Source organism: Mus caroli, chromosome 13 (genome assembly GCF_900094665.2).
Source record: "Mus caroli chromosome 13, CAROLI_EIJ_v1.1, whole genome shotgun sequence".
Taxonomy (NCBI): Eukaryota; Metazoa; Chordata; class Mammalia; order Rodentia; family Muridae; genus Mus; species Mus caroli.
The window spans coordinates 68,102,123-68,127,654 of record NC_034582.1 but is presented as its reverse complement, the minus strand read 5'-3'; the positions used below and the strand labels follow the sequence as shown (position 1 = coordinate 68,127,654).

Genomic DNA, 25,532 nt, shown 5'->3' with positions numbered 1-25,532 from the left:
AGTTGCAGCAAGATCGTTTCTTGTGGGTGATTTTGGGGTGTCGCCTCTCCTGAGTCAGAACGTGAGGGAGTCCTCACGTTGTGGGTCTTTCACCAGCATCTTGTGGATGAAAGGTATTCACCCAGGGTCTGTGAGTCTTGGATGTGCTTAGGATACTGACCACAGTGTTGCCTGAGTGCATGGTGAAAACTCACATTTCCCGTGGGTGGGCATGACGACACCTCCTGAGTAAAAAAGCCCATAGGCTGTGAAGACCATGTTTGCAGTGGATTTAGCCACAGCCAGATGCCTCTGAAAAGTCACAGTTGTGTTGGGGGAAGGGATGTCTGTTTTGGTCTGGGGCTAAGGACCTTGTTTGCCATCTGCCTAGGTTCTAGCCTCCCTCACCACCTGCTTCCCCATGGCCATGAGCCAGTTCCTTAATGTTTCCATATGCAACGGGGAGAGTGCCTGCTCAGGAAAGGAAAAAAGATGAAAGTGAGGACATGTTTTGGGTTGCAGGCACATCTGAAAAATCTAGTGCCCTCAGATAAGTGTGAGAAACATTTCCTCATAACCCTGCCAAATTGACAGCAGGCTATTTCTGTGGTTAAGTCTAGGAGAGACACTTGGATCAGGGCCAGATCAGAGGGATCAGTGCTTGGTAGTTCATAGTGGTAGCCATGTCCTTTCTTCTGCACATCTCCCAGGCAAAACATACCTCAAGATTCTAGAGGTCTCTCTGAATTCAAAAGAGCAGGAGCCTGGTATATACAGAGAAATCAGGATACCAGTTAGTATCCTGGCTAGTTTTATGACAACTTGACACAGGCTCAAGTCATTTTGGGAGAAGAAACCTTGACACAGAAAATGCCACCACCAGATTGTCCTCTGGGCAACCCAATGCATATTTTCTTAATTAGTGATTGGTGTGGGAGGGCCCAATCCATTTTTGAGAGGTGCCACCGCTTGGGCAGGTAGTTCTGGGGTATATATATGATTATATATATATATATAAAATCGGGCTGAGCAAGGCATGAAGGAAGATCTAGCCAGTAAGCAGCACTCCTACATGGTCTCTGCTTCAGTTCTCTGCCTTGCATGAGTTCCTGCTCTGACTTCCTCCAGTGAGAGACAGTGGTGTGTATCTTTAAGCTGAAATAAAGCCTTTCTTCCCCAAGGGGCTCTTGGTCATGGTGTTTCAACACAGCAGTGGCAGCCTAACTAAGATAAAGCACCTGCTTTCAGATGGCAGTGCCCACACAGTGGGCACTGCCCAACTGCTAAGATTCAGGAAATGAATGCTTGCAAGACAGACTTCAGACATGCATCTCTGCACATGACAGTATTGGGGGACATGACAGTACTGGGGGACATGTCAGTACTGATAAATGAAGGAGCTCATGCTACAGGGAACCACAGTGACAAAACCAGCATAGTCAGGGCCTGGAAGAATCAAACCCATGCTTTATAGTGTAACAGAGGCTGCCGAGTGGCTATGCTCATGTGCCTCACGGAGCCACAGAGTTACCTCAGCACATTTACTCACAGACACAGAGTGCCCACACAACACAGCAGGGCTGTGGGACATAGCACAGAGCCCTCCTGCCAAGTCTGTCTCTCTTCTCACCATTTACTCAGGAGATTCATTCATCATGATGAGGGTAACAGAGCTGTGGGCTCTTCTAACACAAGCCTCAGGTTGAACCATCCTCCTTCCATTGTTCTTGTGGGACACCACAGTTACCACAATCTCTATAGTACCCGGTTAACCACCACCACCCTCTGGAGCCCCAGAAATGTACCTCATGTCTAGAAACTTCCCTGGGAACCATTTCTCAACCCCAGAACCTGTGACCATGGCCTTTCAGACCAAAAGTCTATGCAGATGAAATTGTGGATCTTAAAATGAGGCTATCTTGAATTATCCACTGACAGAATTCTTAGCTAAGATACACACAGATGAGGGAAAAAGGAAAGCCGGCCATGTGATCAGACAGGCAAGACAATCCCTTGTGGAAACTCTGGAGGGCTTCCCCGTTGCACACACGGTGACCCTGGGCTTGTGGTTCCTAGAATGTGACAGAAAGGCCTTGTGCTACATCAAGCCATTCAGGTTTTGTGATCTGGCCAGCAGCCTCAAGACACCGCTGCTCCTGATCTGTAGGGGTCACTGGTGCTCAGGAGCAGCTGCCCAGATGCTCAAGAGACCCTGAACTGCTAAGATTCAGGAAATGAATGCTTGCAAGACAAGACTTCAGAAATGCATCTCTGCACATGTCAGTACTGATAAATGAAGGAGCTCATGCTACAGGGAACCACAGTGACAAAACCAGCATAGTCAGGGCCTGTCAGTGAGACGGTGTCTCACCCACTCCTGCGGCCTCATCCACTCCCACGGTCTCACCCACTCTCAGGTGCTCACTCACTTCCCCAGATTGGGATGTCTCTGCTCTCTGCCTTCATCACAATGGAGGACATGGTCATGGTGACTGGGATGGCATCAAAGTAGGAGGAATGTGGAGCCAAGGTGAGGATAGCAGCCTCAGTAGGCAGGGCCTGCCGCCCCTTCACAGCTACACGGTGGAAGCCGCCAGCAAACCACATGGTACGCATGATGGCCTTGAGCAGGAAGTCCACGACCCTGTAAGAAAGAAATAGACAGCATTGAGTTCCTGCCACGGCACAGGCACGGAAGAGGCAAGGGAAAGGGATGCTGCACTCTGTCCCACTAGAATGCCATGTAGAGAGGAGGGCACCTGGTTGTCAGTGGTTAATCAGGTCTAAGTTCCTCTTGCAAATCCTCTTTCTGGGAAGAGAACTTGACCCTCCAGAAAGTCCTCAACAAAAACCAAGAGGAGGCAGGACAGGGGACAGACTAGGTCTCAGAGACAGATCTACCTGAGAGGTGCAACAGGAATTTCAGATAGTGGTTGATCTGGATGTCCCAGGAAGCCAGCACTACCCCCAGTATGGCCTGACCATGAAGGGCTTAGAGAACTGAGGCTGAATTGGGGGTTTTGACACTCTTTCTGCCACAAGCAAGAAAAAGAGATATTGAAACTGCAAGAGAAAAGAAAAAGAGAAAAGAAAAAGAAAGAAGGAAGGAAGGAAGGAAGGAAAGAAAGAAAGAAAGCAAAAACAAAGGCTGTAGTCCAAATGCAAAGCAAAGAATGTATGTAATTTAAAACTTTAAATCACAGGGTGTGGCTAGGATGCCACAGACAGGGGAAGTTCCCCAGGATGGAGGAGATAACCTTTCTGAGGGTAGGAGGTAGGATACTCAAGACTTCAGTCTCACAGTTGGGTGACACTGCATCTTATCAGCCCAGGAACTGAGTCCCAAGGAGCTCTCAGGAACAAGCCCCTCCTCGAGCTTCCTGTCAGACAGCCAAGAAGCAGCAGGAGGCCCTGGCTGCAGGCCTGACCCACCCTGGGAATTCTCTGGTGGTAGAGGAGCCAGTCTAGTGGTCAGTGCTACCAAGAGGCAGCACTGTGATTTTTATGACACTTGTATTTTGAAAGTAACTTAAAATAAGCTTCCTTTTAAAAACTGTGTCAGTCACTGAGATTTTCAGGAAACGTCTGAATGCTACCAACTTCATTCAGGAAAAAAAAAAAACTGTCTTTAACATCAATCTGTTCACAACAGTTTTGCTGTGCAAACGTAACACGAGCCTGAGTCTGAATGAATCTGCTGCTATAACTCAGCAGAACTTTACTCTGCAGCCAGTTATTTTAAAACCTGCCTTTTCTGTACCACTATAACTAAGGCTTCTTATTACTATGTCTCCTTCCAGAAGTCAAAAGCACCCATGAGAGCCAAAGGCCACAAATCCACTGAGTTCCCATAGATCCTGAATGATGGTGTCTAGGGCTTCATGTGTCACAGCACTGTATATGTAGGTCTAATGTACATGGGTGCACTGCACATGACACTCTGCACATATGCACCCATACTCATCTACATATTCTCCAACTTGTACAATCAAATGATTGTATGTACATCATTCTCACCTGTGTACATATGCATGTGTACATGCACATACATACACACTCCAACACATGTACGCACTCTATACATATGCACATTTCAACATGTACACACTTGCATACTCCTAACTATACACACATATATAGTACAATAGGCATACTCCTACATGTTCACAACACACTTATGTATGTATGTATACTCCCACACTGAAATATACTCCATCATCTTCATATATACATGTGTACATACACACATACTTTTACCTGTGTACACTCATACATGTACATATAGCAACATATACATAATACATATTTCAGCATCTAAACACATATCCATACTCTCATCTAAATGCACACTCCAACAAGCACACACACACACACACACAAATGCATATTCTCATGTATGAATATTCATATATGTACATGTATGTATATGTTTCATAGTGTGTACACAGGAGAGGCCAGGGGAGGGGAGCATGGGGAGGTGTGTGTGTGGGGGGGGGGGAGTTCAGCCTAAGTCACCCACTTTGAAGATGGTCTTGTTGCTCTGGGACTCTGGAGTGAGGGAGGAAGGAAGAAAGAAAAGGGGTGATCAGGACCTTTTGTCACCAGGCAGCATATGGAGCAACAGCAAGTGTCCTCAGTCCCTTGTCATCAAGAGCCAACACCTGTTACCCAAATACCCTTAAATCCACTCAAACTAGCTTCCCAGAATAACTTCTGGACTCAGTTGTAAATGTAACTTTTATTTGCCAGATGTAATTGTCACCTCAGAGGCTTACTGCTGAGTAAGCCCACACTTTCTAGTTCTGATAACTGACCCAAACTAACTGATTCAAATTGGCTTCTCTTGGCTTCTGGCTGAATTATTCTGCTTGGTCTCTAACTCTGGCCATCTGTTTTAACCTTCTAAAGAGCAGAACATTGTCTGGCTCATTCTGTCTTCACCTGCAACCTGTCTCTGTAAACCTGCCATCCCATCTGCAATGCTCTCTTAGGTCACCTGTCTTTCCTGTCTGCCATAGTGAGAATTGGGTGTGTCCCATTTCTGACTCATTCTGTCAGATCTTTCTCTGATTCATCACTTTGTCTGTCCCTCAATTAAACGTCACTTTCAATCATAGATGCATCGTTCTACAAACCAACTTTACCTTCGTTGTTTAGGATTAAAGATATGTACTAAGGGCGTGTCTGTATTGTAGCCAGAGGAATTAAAGGTGTGTCTGTATTCCAGCCAGATCACACAGACCTACCTAGAAGGTCTTTGAATGTAATTCCCTGACAGAGCAGCCACGGTGCTGGATTAAAATTCCTCTATACTCAGCATGCTCAAAAACAGGATCTGGTTTGACCTAGATTTGAAGTGCTTGGTTGTATTTCATACCAGACTCATATTTTATGGTCTTTTGTCTTTTAAAGGATAGTCACAACAAAGCATGCCATTTAGAGGGTTGGGAAAATCTCAGATAAATGAAGAAGTGAGAGCAAGCAACAACTTCACCCCCGACCAACCTCACTTACAACTCATACTGGGTGCTCACAGATCTTCAAGTCTGACTGTGATCTAACATCCAGAGAGCTGGAGTTTAGACAATGAGGTCCCCTCTTGCCTCTCTCCTGAACAAACATCTAGTGCATGAGGCCCTCACAAGAAAGAAAGAAAGAAAGAAAGAAAGAAAGAAAGAAAGAAAGAAAGAAAGAAAGAAAGAGAGAGAGAGAAAGAAAAAAGGCTGGGCCGTTTGGGTGAACACTCAGCTCACAGAGCGCCAAGTGGTGACATTTTAGGCTTTGGGGCCACAGAGCCCCACCCACCCACACAACTCATGTCCCTGTGAGAAAGTATAGAATGTTTCAGGGAAAAGTTATTTGCATAGCAGTCAGATCTGGCCTGTAGGCCTCTCTGTCTGAGCTGACAGGGTGCTCTAGAGACATCAGCAAAGCATTCTTAGAGCTCTGGGTATGATACCTGTGTCAGGTGGAAAGACAAAAAGAGAATCACTTAAAATGTCTATGGCATCTTTGACACTGTGATTGGTTTAACAGAGCTTCAGTTTGGCTGTGTTCTCAGCATACCCATCTTCAGACAGATGAGGTTCATGTGTATCTAACACTTATAGGCACTGGGTCTGAGGGACACACAGCCTATAGCGACAATGTCCACCATTCAGGAGGCATGGACTGCCGCAAAGTCCCAACTAGGGCAGGACTGTCTGGCCTCAGCCTATTCTAGCCAGAGCTTCATCTTTATCAAGTCTGGTCATAAAGCAGGCTTAGGTATCAAATACCAGACTCGGTGCAGGCTTGTCTACTTTCAGTGACCCCAGGTGGGCAGGGTGTGTCAGCTACAATCTGCCATTCAGAAGGTGCTCTCCTTGAAACTACTTTAAATATACCTGGAAGGTGTGCTCCTTCCCCAGCCCATGGCACCCACAATGTGGGGGCTGAGGCAGGGACCTGTGTCACTGTGGTGCTGGGTTACCTCAGCCTAAGACCTGTCCACTCAGCCTAAGCAGATTGTGTTCTGCAACTCCAGAGCTGGTTTAGGGTGGCCTGGGAACTCTGGTTTGAATCATAACACCATCAAGAGACAGAAGTAGTTCCAGAACACAGTAGGCCATGGTGGTGGGGAATCTCTGTGCTCTGGGACATGGGTATAGCAGCCACATAACCCAGAGAACTCTGAAGATGAAGCCTAAAGACCAGAGCAAAAGACAGGAAGGAACAAGCTAGTTTCAAAGGAAGCAGCAAGAAGATAGCATGTCTTAGTAAAAGCAGGCTTAGAAAGGAAGAGAGGGGCCACACTGGTGAGCAGTATGCTGCCTGGTGACAAAAGGACCTGATCACCCCTTTCTTCCTTCCTCACTCCAGAGTCCCAGAGTGACAAGACCATCTTCAAAACGGGTGACAATAATCACACGTGTGTGTGTGCGCGCACACACACACACACACACACACACCATGCAGACTGCCAGCCAAGAGAGCTACTTACTTCCTCCATAAGGCCAGGGGCTGCTCTGGCTCCTTATCAGGAGGTCCCAGGGAAGCCAGGAGTGCAAAGGGCCAGGCCAGCAGCATCATGAAAGCAGCGAACAGGAGCCGGATGGGGAACAGCGTCAACGTCATGAAAGCCACCTGGGAAAACAGGTGTTATTTTTTAAGCACTCCTTCTTGAGAACAGGTTGGAGTTGCCTGTACCCTGGCAGAGCCAGGTCACAGCTAGACAATGCACTGTCATCCCTGTGGCTCCCATTCTCCACTTCTCACTAAAGACACGGAGGGGACACTTGGGGAACAACAAGGCGGAGCTTGACTGGCACTTAGCTCTGCTCCGACTCTGACAGCACATCCATGCAGACAACTGGCGCCCAAAGTTGGAGCCCAAGCACCCAATGCTGGAGCCAGGCCCCCATGCCTGTTCAACACATAATAGCCTCCTACCTCTCCCTAACAACGTTATGGTGGGGCTGAAGATGAGTTCAACCCCAGAACACAAGTAAGACAGCTAGGCGTGGCAGCCCAAACTTGAAATTCCAGCACTGGGGATTAATGGGACTCTGGGACTTACGGGTCAGCCAGCCTAGCCTACTTGGTGAGCTCCAGACCAGTAAGAAACCCAGTCTCAAAGTGTCCAGGGAATCTCAGCTGAGGTTGGTCTCATGGCTTCGACGTGTATATATGTACTCATGCAGAAACTGTTGATGTGAACAAAGATAGTATATGCAGACACAATATTGGTGAAGCAGTGAGGGCTAAGCCAAATTGTAAGACCAACCTGAAACCAAAGAGCAGAGGAGTCAGGGCAACTCTCTAGCCAGAGCCCAAGGAAGGCATGGCTCACTAGCCAGTACTCCCTTCGGGGCAGCCGGAAGCTACAGGATCAGGCTGTTGTTGTTGCCTGTGTCTCTGAGTTTGGAAGACATGTGGTGGGAGCTCAGCTCTGTGGGGCAGAGCCAGATGCTGCATTAGTGGAAGGTATTTTTCACAGCCTTAGAAATCAGTGTAGACTTGACACTGAGAATTGTCCATCTATGTTCACACCTTTTAAAGGCCCACCAGTCGCATGTGGCCTGAGGACAGGACAGATCCAGCTACCAATATCTACTCCAACACATAATTCACTCACTGGGGCAATGATTACATATGGCATCTCATAGCTGGCAATGACTCTCCAGTCCCACATAAGCCAGTAGTGGGCTGTCTAGTGGCTTTGGAGGTAAGAACATTATCAACACCTCTCGCCTCTATTTGGGATTTAATGCTTATTCTTATGCAACATGCTAAAGTGCTGTGGTCAGGACTCCTCTAATGTCAGGTGCTTGGTTGCAATGCTAGGAAGTAACCTGCTGGGGCTTGTGTTTGTTGGGGTGCTGTGAGGACACCTGTTAGGGCTTGTGTTGGGGTGCTGGGAGGACGCCTGTGAGACACCTCTAATACCCCGCTGACCCTGTGCTGTTGCAACTGCTGCTTCCTTCTGACACATCCCTTCCTAGCCTCTAGGATTTCTAGGATCCCAGCTTTGTAGACTGTGGTTTTTTTCCCCTGGGTTAGTCCTGTTTATTTTCCATGAGGAGTTTTCCCAGAAACTGTCAGCAGGCTTCCTGACATTGCAAAACTTGAGAGTTGAGGAGCTAGGCCTCTGCAACAATGTTGCAGAGGCCACAACACTGTTAACGGTTGTGGGGAGAGATGTGAGCTAGAGAGGAAGCCCTTTGCATCCGTGTTTTGCGTGGGAGAAGGGAGCAGACAGACCTCAGCAGCTCTGCAGTGTGTGGGTGGCTTCATGGAGTCACAGAGCACAGCATGCTAGGGAGGGGTCAACAGGCCTCAGGTGTCCAGACCACCTAAGTGTTTCCTCTGTATTCTGTCTCCATCTTTACTCAATGCTGGCCCTCTAGTTTTTGTCTGTACTGCAGGGAACAGTGAACCCTTCTCCAGGTAACTAAGGCAGGACTGAAGGGGCCTGCCACAGTCCTTCTAGAACCTACTACTATACCTTCTGCACACATCTCAAGCTACCATCTTCAAGAGGACTCTGCATAGCCACTGGTCTCTAGATCATCAATGCCACCCTGGTGCAAACGAGTTTGAACAGACTAGGGGACCACAGGCCATAGGAGAGGCTGATGTTTCTGAGGCACTTCAAAGGGAAATGGCTAGCCTGAAGACTAAGACAATATTCAGAGTAGCTGATTTTGCTAGTGATTGTGCCGGGTATGGGGAGAAGCAAAGCTGTAGGCAGCCACAAAAGTCATTCTTAGAAAGTGAGGCTAGACCAAAGAGCAGGAAAATGTCAGACAACTTTCCAGATGTCCTGCCTTCCAGGTGTGTGAGTCCACCACCAGGGCAGGGTCTTCCTCTATCAAAGCCTGCAAGGCACCTTTTCTTGCTGTAGCTTATGGGATTGAGAACTGTTCACATCAAGAGCATGGGATGCCAGAGGGAAGCTGGGAAGAAGACAGGAGTCTACTTCCCACACCTAGGAAGTCCAGGTTCATGTTGGATGCCAATTTGTGGCATGTGTATGAGAAGGTCTCCAGGGCCCATTTTACCAAAACCACACACAGTATGGCTGCCCACCAGAGGTTAGGAAGCAGGTAGAGACTGACTACCCTATACGGGAACTGGTCCCCTCCCCTGTGAGCTGGAAGTGAGTAACTAAGCCACAATTCAGTAAAGAAGCCCGAGGCTGTGTTGATTTAAACTGCCCTCTGAAGGTTGATTATAACCAAGCAACCCATTAAGGGAGATAGAGACCAGATGAACAGGCACTGGTATACACACACAGTCCATCACAGCAGAGAAGACAGTCTCAATTAGATTTTGAGAGCCCCGTTGGGAGGGAGGCTATGACCTGTCTCCAACAAGAGGATTCTGTCCAACAGCATCTATCCCATGAAACCTAGGCTCCCTGTGTGGCTGGGCCTGGGTCAAGGACAGGAGGTGTGCAGTACCCAGTGTAGCAAACATGGACACAATAAAAAGTAGCAAAAGCAGGAGTCCACAGGGCAGGACAGCAGGACAGCGCTTCAAAGCATCAATGAAGACAACAGACACAGGGCTGGGGCTCAAGGGTATCTGCTTCCAAGTATACACACACAAACACACAAATGTTCAGTGACACAGGCAGATACACAGTCACACACCCATTGGTAGAAACTGATACAAATTTACATGCTCATACACACCAGCATATACACGGACACACTCATATATGCACTAAACATGTACATATAGACACATGTACAAACATTCCAATTCAAACAGCATGGACACATTCATATTTATACACACACTAAACACAAATGCATATATATACATGCATACACATATACCAATATACATAATATGGACACATTCTATTGAACACATATACATACACATAGATATTCATCTACACAATTATAGACAGAAACCAACACATACAATATGGACAAATATTCAAACACATATATACAATACTCATGAACACACACACACCAATATACACAATTCATATACACACTGAACACATACAGTGCCATATGAACATACTCACATACAATGACCACACTGCAGTTAAACATGTATACATTGGTATACATCTAAGTCAGTATGTATAACATGGGCACCCTGAACACACACAGTTACTCATGTACACACATATACTAATACACAACATGGATATGCATTCTCATACACACTGAACACATGAATACTATCTTAGTTAAGGTTTTATTGTTGTGAAGATATACCATGACCATGGCAACTCTTAAAAAGGAAAACATTAAATGGGAGATGACTTATAGTCTCAGAGGTCACATTATTGTCATAGCAAGCAGCATGGCAGCATGCAGTCAGACACGGTCCTGGGGAAGGAGCTAAAAGTTCTACATCTTGATCCACAGAGCAGAAAGAGATTGCTACACTAGGCCTAACTTAAGCATATAAGAGACCTCAAAGCCTGCCTTAATAGTGACATACTCCTCCAATGGGGCCACACCTACTCCAATAGGCCACACCTCCTCATAGTGCCACTCCCTATGGGTCACACATTCATACACATGAGCCAATGGGGGCCATTCCTTTCCAAACTACCACAGATCCATAAATACCCTTTACTCTCTCCGCGGTCCCTGGTAAATACCTCTAAACCAGCTCTTACACATGAAGCTGGTCACTGCTGAACACTGAGCTACAGCACCCTTCCTATGAAGACTGTTTGTCAGGCAGTCTCCTATAGATACAGGGGTAGGATCAAGGAAGACACGCAATGACAATAGGGCCCTGGAGTGGTATTTGGGGGCAGTTAGAAAGACTCAGGCAAGAGAGTGATGGATAGCAAAAGGAAACCAGGAGGACCAGTTCCTGAAGGCCAGCAGGACAAAGACCAGCAGTAGTCAGATAATTCTTAATAGCCTGGCCCTGAGCCAACAGGATGGCTCAGTGGGTAAAGATGGCCACCCTTAACAATCTGAGTTCGATTCCTAGCGCTTACATTGTGAAATGAGAGAACTTACTCCTTCAAGTTGTCCTCTGACCTCCAAACGACACATGTCACTGTCATACACACACACACACACACACACACACACACACACACACACACACGGTAATACATTCTGGCTCCTTAAAAAAAAAAAAAAAATCAACCAGGGGTCACAGCCACACACTCTCATGAGCAATCCTTCCTGGGAGACTGCTAAAGGACTCCCATGCTTGTCTAGGGGATCAAATGTAAGCCAGTCCAGGTTGATAGCCAAGGTCCCATTCTATCCCTGCCCTAGGCTGGCACCACAATGACCCAGAGCCACTGGCAGAGGGTGTCCCTGCACTCTGGAGGTGATCATTCTCTCTGCCCTGCTGACTAGTCTTTGGGCAAGGCTCCTTCCACATATTCACTCTCAGTAGTTCCACAGCCTTGGTCACCCCCACCCCTCAGACTTGAGGGTCTCTCTCTGCTTACCAAGGATGTGCCAGGTCTACTAGGGGACTACCACTCCACCCCCTGACAGGGCTACTTCTGGTATCCCTGAAGAAGAGCCTGGAAGGGTCTAGGACAAGTGCTTTCTGCTGCATGGTTCCATGCAGAAGGTGATGCCTTGTATACTCAGTGGGAATGTGGGTAAGTTCTGTCCTCTGGGGAGCTGCACTCCTCCATAGATCCAGGAGACAGTCTGTGGCTGCCAACTTTAATGTTGCTGGTAGCAGCAGAGCTGGATGCCACCCTAGGGGCACCACTGGGGGTCAGGTGAGTCTAGGTTCTCTGTGGGACAGCTGAGGGTGGAGCTTCAAGTTACACAAGGCACCAAGGGAAGAGCCGAGGTAACAAGCGTAGGGACATAGAAACAAACAGGGATGGCTCCCCAGCTGCCTGGATGACTTCAGCATTTGGGGCAAACACAGCTCAAGGGTCACAGAGATGTCCAACTGGAGGAGTCCCAGACAGGTGCAACAGTCTGGAGGACACAGAGACTGGGCAGGGTGTTAACAACACAGCCAGCAACTTAGCTGGGACCACAGCAATGAGCAACACCCAAGTACACCCAGGCCAGGCCAGGGCGTGCAGAACTATAAAATAAACCAGCAGAGATCTAACCATCACACTCGAGCAGTCACCATAGCACACAGGTAACAGAGACCTGCTACCAGTCCCTAAGGGGTTGGGCCAGAAGGTCCAAATGTTACTTCCTCATCCAGAAATTCAGGGTAGGAGCTGGATTTGCTCAGGGATTGGTGGGATGGTATGCAAAATGAAGGGCTGCTGGGGCACAACACACAAACCCTCACCCACCCTAGAGGGAAACACACAAAGGACTGCCCTAAATCCTCACCTACCCTAGAGGGAATGAGAAACACAGGTGGCCTCAGAGTGGAACAAGGCAGCAGTTGGTCAGAGCCCAAGGCAGGGGTTCAAAGAGCAACAGGAAAACCACTTGGGGACATAGCAGGCACCAGAGCCGGAAACCACTACTCTTCTCAGGACACACACATCTCTGACATGCTAGCTCATAACACAAGGACAGTACTACTACAGTGGCATCACCCTGGACTTCCTTTACCAGTGATCAGGACACACACATCTCTGACATGCTAGCTCATAACACAAGGACAGTACTACTACAGTGACATCACCCTGGACTTCCTTTACCAGTGATCAGCAGGGTAACTAAGTCACCAACATGGTGGCTGAGTCTGTACTCCTCCTAGGGTCCCCTCCCTCCCCAAAGCACAGCTGTCCTGCCCCACAGGTCCTATCCTGGGGGACAGACAACCACAGTTGTCTCTCTCTTAGCAGCTCATTTTGATTGCTCCTACAAAACAAATTCAGAATGCAGCCCAAGATGGGCCTCTGCCTCTTGGGTTTGGGACTATGATGGTGGCTGAGAAGGGGTGGAAAGATGGCTGCAAACGTCATGTGTTCCTGGTCTAGATGACCCCAGCACAAGAAGTAATGGGTGAGACATTATTCAGTGCCAAGTGACAGCAGCCAGAAGAGGGAGTCTGGGCCAGAGCCCTGTTGGGAGCAAGGCTGACACTGAAATGACTGAGTCCAGAAGGGAAGACAGATCTGCTCCCTGTGTATTCCAAAAATCTATCCTCGTAGGCTGGTGGGCAACCTGCACAGCTCGAGGCTCTGAGGATACAGCATTAGGCTTCCCAAATGGGTTACAGAAGAGAGGTAAAAACTCCAGGGATGTCTCCAGGGCACCTGGGGAAATCAGCCCTGGGGTCAATTGTGGGCCAACACCCCAAACTGGTAACTAATGACTAGTGTCTGGAGCAACATAAAAGTAAAACCTACCTACAAGAGCTACTACTGCCCAAACCAGAGAGGAAAGACACAGGTAGTTTATTTTATCCTTTACTGTGAGAGTACACGAAAGCTTAAAAAAAACAAACAACAACAACAACAAAAAAAAACACTATAAATCACGCACATATTTCTCAGCTTTAACCCCAAGGCACACTGCTGAAGCCTACAGCCCACAGCCACCCAGAGCCCCAGGTGACTACATCTAGATCCACACTGTACGGAAGCAAATAAGCAGAGTAGCCAACAGGTGACCCCTGCCCTAGGCAGCCCCAGTACTTTAATTAGGTCCAGAGTGACTCTGTTCCTGTTGAACAATGGCTCTGAGGCAGGGAGCTTTCAATAGTCATGTCCAGAACCAAACCTCAGGAAGTAGAAGAGGAGAACTCATCTTAAGCTGCTGCAGGCAGTTTCTCTTTACCCAAACCAGCCCTATCAAGCAAGATCCTCTGACCCTAGCCTCTTTACGAGAACAATCCCATAGCACCTGCCTGCTGCTCAAGTATCCTATATACCCCAGAGCCCAAGATGAGGCTGGACACGGGACAGGGGACATCCAAAGGACACTTCAGCCGAGTTATTTACACTGAGTTCATTTGTCCGTTTCTCACTGGCATGTTCCTGTCTTGATGGTCTTAGACCCCCGACTGTGTAGTGGGCTGAAGTTTTCGGATGCTCAGGCACAGCTAGAAGCGTCCACGTCTCCACCAGAACTTTCCTCAGAGGCTGTGCTCGTGGCTATTTATAAATACTTCTTAGTTCTCCCACTCAAATCTAAAATTAAATATAGCTTTTCTAAGATGGAGCTATTTTTTTCTTCTAAGCCCTCGGTCCCAACTCCCCAGGTCTATACTGGGTCTACCCAAGGGCTATCCAATGAAGTCTCAGCCTATCACCCAATCCAGAACATTTCTGATGCAGACTGATCGGAGCCTGTCTTTAGGGAAACACTCAAAAACACAAATCACCTTAGGAACCACGCGCGCAATTACAGGAGTGATTTCCTAGAGGGCTGGCCCTGCTACTCGCCTTTGCCGTCCCGTCCTCACAGTCACTTTGGTCTTACACAACCCCTAGCTTCAGTACACCAGAAGTGTGGGACTCTTTTTCACCAACCATTGTGGGTCTGCTGGGAAGATCCTACAAACTGTTTTTGTCAGCTCTATCCTCCCAGTTCAGGCCTGTGTATAGTGCCTCACTGCCGGGACACACATGGCACTGTTGAGGGAAACATCTTTGGGGTGGTGCCAGAACACCCTGACATTTGCCTCAGATTCTGGGGACACTGGTGTGTGATCACGGAAGGCTGCAAGCTAAGTAAGGGCAGGCTGCACGTGTGGATGTGAGGGTTGGTTTCCCTTGTCTGTGGTTCAGTCCTGTTTTCCCTGTGGCTAGCCACACATGGTTGACCTCTTTGCAAACTACAACCCAGGTTGGGAACACACCTCTTCTTGGAGATACACTATGACCATGTCAAGCGTTGAGTCAGGCCCTAGAGATGGCTCTGGAAGCCCATAATTTAACAAACAAGGACCTGGGAAGTCACCCTCATTACAGGCTCAGGTCTCCTCTTGGCATTTTTATGCAGCACTACCGCCTGGCTATTCACTCCCTGAGCACAGCTGTGCTCCTATGGGAAGCTGCTGGGACTCTGTGCCCACTGAGCAACTGTTTATCCATCTAGTTCAGCAGGCTTCCACAGCACAGGTAGTGACATCATGTGACCATGTCTAGTCTATGTGGGGCATTGGGTAAGCTTCATCCTATACGAGCCCCACATAGCAGGAGAGGCTACATAGCTGTCTATCTCAGCACAACCCACCCCCAGCAGGGAGGGTCCAGGCCTGACCCTAATATCTGTGCAGTCAGAGGAAACACTACATAATCACACAGTGCAGCCTTTGGAGGGAAAGAAGCAAGGCACCAGACAGACAGACAGACAGACAGACACACAAAGGGAGAGTAATGGGAGGCCTGGAAACTCCCAAGAGCAGGCTCTATCAGAGACACTGCAGGGTCAGAGATGACCTGAGTTCTCGAGTTCTAGATAAGCTCAGAAGAAACACCCTAAGCACACCCAGGTGTGGCCTTCTCACTTGGAAGATAAAGAAATGAGCATACTAGAAGCAGTCATCCTACCTGAGGGTGGGGGGTGGAATAGGTTCAGGGAGCATCCCAAGGGCAGATGAGTAAAATAGGCTAGGTGTCAAGAGACCCCTCTGGGCCTGCCTCGGTGAGACAAGACCTTTCTAACTCTACTCTTTAGCCTCATTCTGGAGGCCTCTGGGCTTTGAGAGCCCTGTAGACCTGTGTGCTCAAGGTCAAGAACTTGCCCAGCCCTTAGAAAGGCTGAGCTTCCATCAGCTCCGTGGCTTGTAGATACAGACTCCTAGGCATGCCTCCCTCTGGCCAGACTGGACTGTCTTCTCCCTTCTGGGAGCCTGTGGACGGAACACTTACTTAACCAGCCTTTACCCACATGCTGTCTGGACAGCAGGCTTCCTAAAACAGCAGCACAGAACCCCATTGCTGGCAGACCCCTGTACTAATTAATAAATGGGTGATGTGACTCTGAGAGGCCTCTGCAGTGACTGGCGGATTCCAGAAAATGGGCAGAAGGCAGAATCCCAAACAAAGGTGCAGCATCCCACACAGAGGTGCAGTGAGTTCTTAGGTGCAGTAAGGGCCCAGGTTGGGCGGCATACATGGCTCCTCAGGACAATGCTTATTCCCTGACTCAGGACCATCCTGGCAGGCATCTGGCCTTGGTCTGGCATCAGGGGTCTCTCTGGGCTTTCCTCTCTTCTTCCTACAATTGTCAACACAAATCCTCCCCTTGTGTCTCTGTGTGTGACTGTGCGCGTGTGTGTATGGAGGTAGATGGGTGGTGGGTGGTGGCTCTGTCTCTCTGGTCCCCAAGTTCTGTTCTGATAGTCTTGTAGCCTAAGAGGTAAAATACTGCAACAATATAAACTGTAGCTGGGGTCCTGCCAGGGTGGCCTGCCACCCAAGGGCTCTGCCCAAGCAGAAAGGTCTAAAGACATACATTTGGGGGCTATGCACTGCCTTCTAAGAATGAGACGCAAAAAAACAGAAACTGGTCCTAAATCCCTCTCCAGAGCCGCAGGGACTCATTGGCAGTTGACCTACTTTAGGGAGCACTAGAGAAAGGACTCCCCATAATTACAGTCCTCCAAAAGGGAGCTTTCCAGGCACTCTGTTCAATACCACGTGTAGAGATAGCTCAAGCTACCAGGAACAGGAGCCCTGGCAACAGCTTCCCAGGGCCCGCGTGCCTGCAGGAGTCCCAGGCTTCCTAGGGGTGAACAGTTCAGTCTCAGAAGACTAGAGAGAGAACTGGAATTAAAGGGCTTGCTTTCTGCTGGCTCCCAGAGATCCTAACCCTAACCCTGTCCCTGCTTGCTGAGGACGGTGGCTCCCAGAAGAGGTACTTCAAGTATCAGCTGTCAGAGAAGTGCCTGTTTCTTAACATCCTTGGGTCATTCCTGCAGGTGTCCGGGACATGGAGGTCCTGTCTAGGGATACCAGTCATGATGAGCCATTCTCTCCCCAACCCAAGCACCATTTTCACATTCTAACTCTACTATTGAGATGTAGGTGAACTCAGCAGCACCGTGTCATGGGGGTTGGAACCCATGAATATCAGACAACAGAGGAGGGGACCCTGGGAAAGCTTCAACAGTAGAGGTCTACCATGCAGTGGAAGAGACAGACCTGAGAGTTATGTAGGGATTCACTCTGGTGCCATCTTCCTTGAGGAGCCAAGACTCAGCTGGATCCAGGAGACAGATCCACCCTGATCTGTGGCTGTCCCAAGACCCATTGAGTATGGTAATCACAAGCTTCATGCTCCTGAGCATTCTTTCATTGGCAGGCAGGCTATTTGGAAAGAGGGAGGCTCACACGCTCTACTGTTGGTAGGAGGGCCACCTAAACAACCTGTGTGGGTGGGAACCCCCTGCCCCAGGAACTCCCCTCCCCGTACTACCTGCAGACGCAGAGGGTTCCCCTAGTACATCTCATCTGTTTTAGCTGGCAGGGGAGGTTTATGGGGACTGTGTCCCAGAGATTGATTATTCTGCTGAAGGACAGGGTCATCTTGATCCCATGCCTCTGGAGAGAAGGTTCCCACCTCACTGACCATAGGAGCTACACAGTCTTAGGGTGCTGGCCAGAATAAAGAGGTCTGGGAGGCATAGGGGAGGATGAAGCCTGTTTGGAAGGGGGCTTAGCTTTTGGGAACTTAAGGCCAGATGTGAAAGTCAAAAGAAAAACCAGCAGAACATATTACAAAATAACCAAGGACTCCTTCCTGTAGGTGAGAGACTTCCTGGCATAGGAGTTGTCACCCTTACAGGATAATTTGACAAGCAAAATATCAGGGTTTCTATTCCTGCACAAACATCATGACCAAGAAGCAGTTGGGGAGGAAAAGGTTCATTCAACTTACACTTTCCACATTGCTGTTGACCATCAAAGGATGCAGGACTAGAACTCAAACAGGTCAGGAAGCAGGAGCTGATGCAGAGGCCATGAAGGGATGTTATTTACTGGCTTGCTTCCCCTCGCTTGCTCAGCTTGCTTTCTTATAGAACCCAAGACTACCAGCCCAGAGATGGTCCCACCCACAAGGGGCCTTTCCCCCTCGATCACTAATTGAGAAAATGCCTTACAGCTGAATCTCGTGGAGGCATCTCCCCAACTGAAGCTCCTTTCTCTGTGATAACTCCAGCTGTGTCAAGTTGACACACAAAACCAGCCAGTATACAAAAATACTGTAAAAAACTCCTAAAGTATAGCACTTGCTGCCTGATCCGGCTAGAACCTAGCCCATAGGCATCTCTGCACAAGCCCTCCTCTCCACAACACAGACAAAAGTCAGTCCTTGCCTTCCCAGACTTTAGGTCAGTATAGTTCTATGTCTACTAGACAGTTAAAATTATGTTTTAAAAATGCCTATAGATGGCAAATAAGTTCTTAGGAAAAATTAAGTCACTTTTCTGACTCTAAAGCAGATGCAACTGAACAGTAACATGCTGACTCAGGAAAAGAGCTGCCCACAACATTAATGGTCTGCTCCAGTGGCATTTCCCGGGTTAAGTCACAGCTAATAGTGCCACCTATGACATTGGCAGCATGCTGAAGGGCCACCACATGGAAAACAGCCCAGAAGCACATTGGTTAGCTTTAACTCATTAAAAAAGAAAAAAAAAAAAAAAAACTGCCACGGTGATACAAAGTAACATAGGCTGCCACCCCAGCAAAACATCACAAACGCCCCACCCCCAAAACTGGGTACTTCCCTCCAGGCTCAGGGCTCATTTCCACAATAATTCACATCTAGACTACAGGTTAGAGTCTTCAGGAACTCCTGCTCAGGAGTGGTAAAGATACTCTAACATACTGCAACAGACCCACAAGGACTGAGTGCAGAGCAGCAACTTCGATCCTGGTCATATGGGTTGGTTACACGTTTTCCTGGGTTATGTCCAACGAAACTAGACATGGAGGAGCCCCATCAGGTAAGAAGAAGGCTGCCTGGGTCTGGCATGCTGGAATGCAGCTCCGAGAGACACGATTTGATGGAAGATTTGTTTGGACACTCAAGCCTCATGGGTCTGGGAAAGGAAGCCTGGGGAGCCTTCTCAGACACTATGGGAGTAGATAATTGGACTTGTGGGCATTTTGCTGGGGGTGGGGGGCGGCGGCACAGGACACAAGTGCCTGACAAGGGCAACAGGTGGGTCCCAAGCCTAGGGTCTGCAGCTGGGTCTAGATGGCCACCATTTAAGGCGCAAAATTCCCGATCTTTAAAAGCACAGGCTAGCATAGAGATGGCTCACTGATTAAATGCTTGCCACTCAAGTGTGAGAAACAGAGTCTGGGGTCCCCCGAGTCCAAGTGTCTCAGTTAGGGGTTCTATTGCTGCGATGAAACGCCAGGACCAAAAAGCAAGTTGGGGAGGAAAGGGTTCATTCCATGGCTTACACTTTCCGATCACAGTTCATCATTAGGGGAAGTCAGGACAGGAACTCAAGCAGGCTGGAACTGGAGGCAGGAACTGATGCAGAGGTCATGGAGGAGTGCTACTTACTGGCTTGTTTCACATGGCTTGTTCAGTCTGCTTTCTTATAGAACCCAAGACCACCAGCCCAGGGATGGCACCACTCACAATGGATTGGGCCCTCTCACATTGATCACTAATTGAGAAAATACCTTACAGCTGGATCTCATGGAGGCATCTTCTCAACTGAGGCTCGTTTCTCTCTGACGACTCTAACTTGTGTCAAGCTGATACACAAAACCAGCCAGCACACCAAGAAACTCTCTAGCAAGTATAGCAGCTCACCCTTAACTTTAGCCCTATAAGCCAGAGATGGGGTCCCCAGAGCAAGTTGACTAGCAGAATGACCATATTGCTGAGTTCTGAGTGTGATGAAGAGACCATGCCTCATTAAATGAGGTGGAAGGGCTACTGAAAATGACTCTTGACATCAACCTTGGGCCTCCATCCACATGCATGTGCACCGACATGCTCACACCCCGACAGAAATGGGGACACACACAAACATGTACACACACATGAAAAGAAAAAAGGAAAAAAAAAGGAGAAACATAATTCAGTTGCACAAAAATATAGTTGCATCAGGGTTGGCAACAGACTAAGGTTGCCACAGGGAGATACGTATGGAAGAACAGAGCAGCATCCAGGAGCAGCCAGCAAACAGCCTCAGGCTCCTGGTCTGTTCTTCGAGTTTCAGGTTGCCATGTGCACTAGCATATGGAAGTTACTAACGCTACCTGCTTGCATGGAACTGGCACAGACCTAGAGGGTTGATGGCTGAGCTGGGGTTCCCTGCATACCTCTTAAGTCCATTTCACAAGTTAGGTACAGGTCATTGCTACTTGTACAGGTCACTGCCCACTTGTAGATGGAAAGGGTGACATTCGATTTAAACCAAAAGGCTGGAATTACAGCCGAAAAAGAATACAATGTAAGACACCAGCCAGTGGTTCCCTCTGGAACACTATCCCCCATGACGCCAGCTGCATCCAGCAGGGAACCACAGAAAGGAGAGGTCTTGCCATCAAGCAATCTGGAGGCCAAGATGTGTGCTCTGCTGAACTCTGGGAGCTGTGACCAAGGCCATGAGGGGGAAGCTCTCCACTGTCATCTCTTATCTGTGCTGTGGGAAGTGCTATTCTACCTAGGCCTTGTGTGGAGCCCAGTGCAGAAAACGTAAAGAGCACAGTCCACAGCAGAATAAAAGTCAGCTGCTGCTGCTAACACTAAGGAACATGAAAGGGAAGCCCACAGAGGGACCACTACAGGCTCGCTACAGATAAGGATTCCCTGTAAAGGCAGGCAGACATCTACACTAAGGTACACCACACTTCTGTAAGAGACAGTCAGTTCAGAACCTAGTCCTTTATACCTTCATCTGAGACTCAGGAGGGCTAGGTACTGTGCAACCCAAGCCAGCTACTCCAGTATGTCTCCTCCTCCTCCTACAAATCCTCCCTGTCCAGTGTTTCCCCAGTATGTCTGTTGTCCATAAGACTGTAGAACACCTGTACCTCCAGGCAGCTTGATGAGGTGCAACAGGACGGTTTAAATACAGACCACCCCTCTCTAAGTCTCCTGCAGTGGCCAGGTACCCAGAAGGCAGGAGGAGTCCTCAGGACATTGCCATCCTTGTGCCCACATGCCTGGAGACCAAACATAAAACACCAGCCGTCTACAGGAGTGGCAAGATGTGTGCTGTCAGGATGGCATCACCATTCCTCCTGGAGCCGGGTCACAGCCACAGCCCAGCTGTGCACTGCTGTAGCACACTATGCCACGCATTGTCTTCTGACACTAGAAGAAAAGCGGGCTATATGAGCCTCCCAGTCTTTATGCAAATTCCACTCAGGGCTCTGAAGTTAGTTGAGGTCACCTGACCTCACTCACCATCACCTGGGATGAGCCTGGGTGCTGGGGGTTCACAGCCTCCTCTGAACATGCCACTGACCTAGGACAGGGCTCCAGCAGAAGGTGGCTCTGCGGTCCAGGAAGTAAACTCAGATCTCAGTAAATTTTAAAACTGGGGAAACACATCAGAGCTGGGACAGGAAATGCTTGTACCACAGAGCCCATGGGAAGTACCCCAAAAACCCTGTGACAGAAAAGCACTTGATGACTTCAAACATAACAAACTGTAAAGTTTTTTGGCTGACATGACAGCCCAAGGCCTTCTGAGGCTTTTCCTTCATCTGTATCCTTGCTGTAACAGGAAGCAGCGAGTACTTCAACCCCAGTGTACAGACCTTAGCCTGTTATTTTCTGTCCACTAAATGCTTAAGCTGCTTGCTAAATCTGTAGTTAAGTGACAGATGGGCTGCTAGAGGCCGAGGTGGCCTGTGTGTCCTTAATCCAAAGCTATCCAGTAACTCCTCCCAGGGCAGTTTAGAGCCACTTGGAGTTGGAAGTTTCTGTGCTTCAGCCTTAAGGGGAAGCTGGATTCCCCCCCCACCCCCCCAAGGACAGGTCATCTACCCATCCTCTATAAACTACAAAAGCAAAGGCTCGGCCGGGCGTGGTGGCGCACACCTTTAATTCCAGCACTCGGGAGGCAGAGGCAGGCGGATTTCTGAGTTCGAGGCCAGCCTGGTCTACANAGTGAGTTCCAGGACAGCCAGGGCTACACAGAGAAACCCTGTCTTGAAAAACCTAAAAACAAAACAAAACAAAACTAACCAACCAAAAAAAAAAAAGCAAAGGCTCTGCAAAGCATGTTTTGGGGAACGTACAACAGAGAATTCTGAGGGCATTTATAAATATGTTCTTTAGCCACAGGCTGTAGACACCCAAGCAGTTACACACACTAATGTTCTGGACACGGCCTTATGGACACATGCTTTTGAGCAACAAAGACCCAGCCCTAGAATCAGACCAACTGTGTTAAGATTGTGACAAGCATGAATGCATAAAGAATGTGGAGCTAGGTTTCTGGAAGAAAGATACTTCATCCAGACTAAGTTGAGGCAGTGCATACAGAGCAGGAAGGGACAGGAACATAAAGTAGGGGGGTGGAAACAGTGTGAGGTAAACCAGGAGATTAAGATGGGGGTAGGAACCTACCAAGATAGGGTAGAGGCAGACTAACAAGGTCAGGACTGGAAAGAATAACTAGGAATGGGTTGTTTACGGTGATTAGGGTGGGATGGGGTATGATGAACCAGGAGGGACCTGGCTTGGGAGGGGTCCCAAATCCACACAGGCAGGCAGCAGATCCGGGAGGAAGGAAGACCCACAAGTGACGAGGGATAGAGTTGTAGGGTAGGGGGTTGTGGACTGAAACTGAGAGTAACAAAGTTCAAATATGACTGCACCCTAAGCCCTCCTGCTGGGCACAGCCCCAGGCAGTGAGGACCAACCTGACAGCAGCAAAGGCTTCAGGAAAAGCCCCACGGGCTCCAGACACAATCAGGAAAGAGGACAAGACCTGGGGGCCAATATGAGGCAACCTTTACTTTACACTGTGTTCAATTCTGCTGACCATCCGTTCCTACGGGTGATAACTAACCCCACTGGATGCTTTGAGCAGAAACCGGTGCTTGGGAAAGTAATAATTTCAACAGAGTTTACCTTAATATTATGTCTGATAGGTTACACATTTAAAAACACCATCTCCTCCTAGAGCTGGTCCCTTACAGTTGGAAATACTACTCTGCCTGTAAACCACAGAAGTCGGAAATTGTGAGCTCTGCTCATTACTCAAAGAAGGGTCCCAGAAGTGACCACAGCAACACAGACCTGGCCCCAGAGTAAAAAAAAAAAAAGGTCCCACGTGCCGGGTCTCACGGTGAGAGCCACAAGAACAGATGGCAACGGTGTCTAGATCCAGGTCCCCGCTCACTACTAGCCAGCCGCAGCGCACAGGTTTCCTCTCACGTGGGAACTATGTTGTATAAAGTTGATACCGGGCACAGCCAGCCCAAAGGAACATCACTAACAACCGACACAGTGTACTAGACACAGGAAACAATCTGCAAACATGGATGTGGAAATCATCCTACTGGGTTATGCCAGGGGCCCCGCGCGTCCGGTGCTCCAGATGACAATTCTGGTTCCGACACTAGGCCACGGAGACACACAGTAGGCCTCCTAGCTGTGCGGAGACGCTGGAAAGGGGCTGCCTGATGCGAGGACACCCCCCACCCCCGCCCACCTCCAGGCCTCCTGCTGGCGGGAACCCGCGCCAGGCCTGGGATGAGGGTGCAGGGCCCAAGGGATGGAGTGCAGGGTCCAGTACCGAAACCAAAGAGGGTGTAAGTCGGCGTGCACGCAGGCGGCGGGAAGCGGGACCCTGGCGCGGGTTGGAAGAGTGCTGCAGGGGAGGGGTGCGGCTCACGGAGGACCGGGCGGCGCCCAGCCCCTCCCCACCGCATCCCGAGCGCATCCTGGATAGAGTACAGCAGCGCTGCGGAGAACCCACCTGGGCCTTCTGCAGGGCGCTCAGTCGCAGCTCGTGCACGAAGGGGTTCCGCCCCGGGGGCGCTAGGCGCCGCGCGTCGCCTGCCCCAGAGCTGGAGGAGGGGGCGGCCCGCGGCCCGCGGCCCCGCAGCCTCATGGCGGCCCGCGCCTGAGCAAGGAGTAGAGCAGATGGAGCTCAGCCGACCGAGCTCAGCTGAACGGAGCCAAGCACAGAGGAGCGGAGAGCTGCAGAGCTAGCAGAGCGCGCGGGAGAGGGCCTAGGATGCGCGGCCGCCCGGAGGCGCAGGCGCGGGAGGGGCGGCGTGACGTGGGTGGGGCCAACGGGGTGCTCCGCCCAGACCGCTCTGGGCTATGAATGCGCCTGCGCGTCTTAAGGCTCTTGGACTTCGGGGAATCCTGCGAATTTGCATGTGTAGGGAGACCTTAAAATTTGAGTCTCAGGACTCTGAACTGTGCAGGCCAACTTCTCAGCGCAACGCTGTCCTCACAGGCAGCTTCCTTCCCCTAACCACTGAAATCCATCAGTCGCCATCGAGGGAGAAGATAGGTTAGGGGACCCTAATTTGTATCACACCATTAACTAGGACTCTAAATAGCCTTTCTGCTAAAATGTATACGTTTGACTCACTGGGTGCCTTTTGTACTTTGTATCCTGTTTTAAAATAGGATACAAAGTAGCTTTCTGATCAAAATGTATACATTTGAAAAACTAAAATGCCTTTTGTAGCAACACCAGGTGCTTTTATTTGTATAGCTCATAGAACCCTCAACAAGTAGGTACTGGGAGACAGAGGGTCTAGCCTCAGTAACCAGACAGAAGAAAGGAGCTAAATTCTGCCTAATTCCAGATACCCTTGGCTTCCTGCCTAACCTCCCCAAAGTCCAAACTTCCTGTGGACACCAGAGCTCTCAGAGTCTCCACCACATCCTCTCACAGAAGCCTGTACATAGAGTGACCAGAGCCTCTGAGAACTCCTGACAGAAATGTGAGCATACTCTGTTTTGAGAAGTTGGCTAGAATGAAAATGCTCGCACAGATCTTGTCACTTCAAAGCTTCATCTTGTATTGGACATGTGATGTTATCTTGATATTCCCTGTCCCCTCTGTAAAATGAGCCATGAAGCAGCGACAGTACACATAGCCTATCCTCTGGGCTAAGAAGGCTGTGGAGATCCTTAAGGACTATGAGCAACCTTAATGGGTTTTTGGTTTTTTGTTTTGTTTTTTTTGTTTTGTTTTTTTTTTTTTTTTTTTTTTTTTTTTTTTTT

At 49.0% G+C, this 25,532-nt stretch overlaps 1 protein-coding gene across 1 annotated transcript in view; it reads right to left on the bottom strand.

The window, feature by feature from the left end:
* The window catches only part of Lpcat1 (lysophosphatidylcholine acyltransferase 1), a 52,599-nt gene extending 28,068 nt beyond the window's left edge, over positions 1-24,531 (bottom strand). Inside the window, exons 1-3 of the mRNA XM_029468612.1 lie at positions 24,265-24,531; positions 6,962-7,104; positions 2,409-2,623 (exon numbers count right to left, since the gene is read on the bottom strand). Of these exons, the coding sequence (XP_029324472.1) occupies positions 2,409-2,623; positions 6,962-7,104; positions 24,265-24,399 (493 nt within the window). The 5' untranslated portion in view covers positions 24,400-24,531. The remainder of the gene's footprint in view (positions 1-2,408; positions 2,624-6,961; positions 7,105-24,264) is intronic.
* Between the last annotated feature and the right edge of the window lie 1,001 nt (positions 24,532-25,532).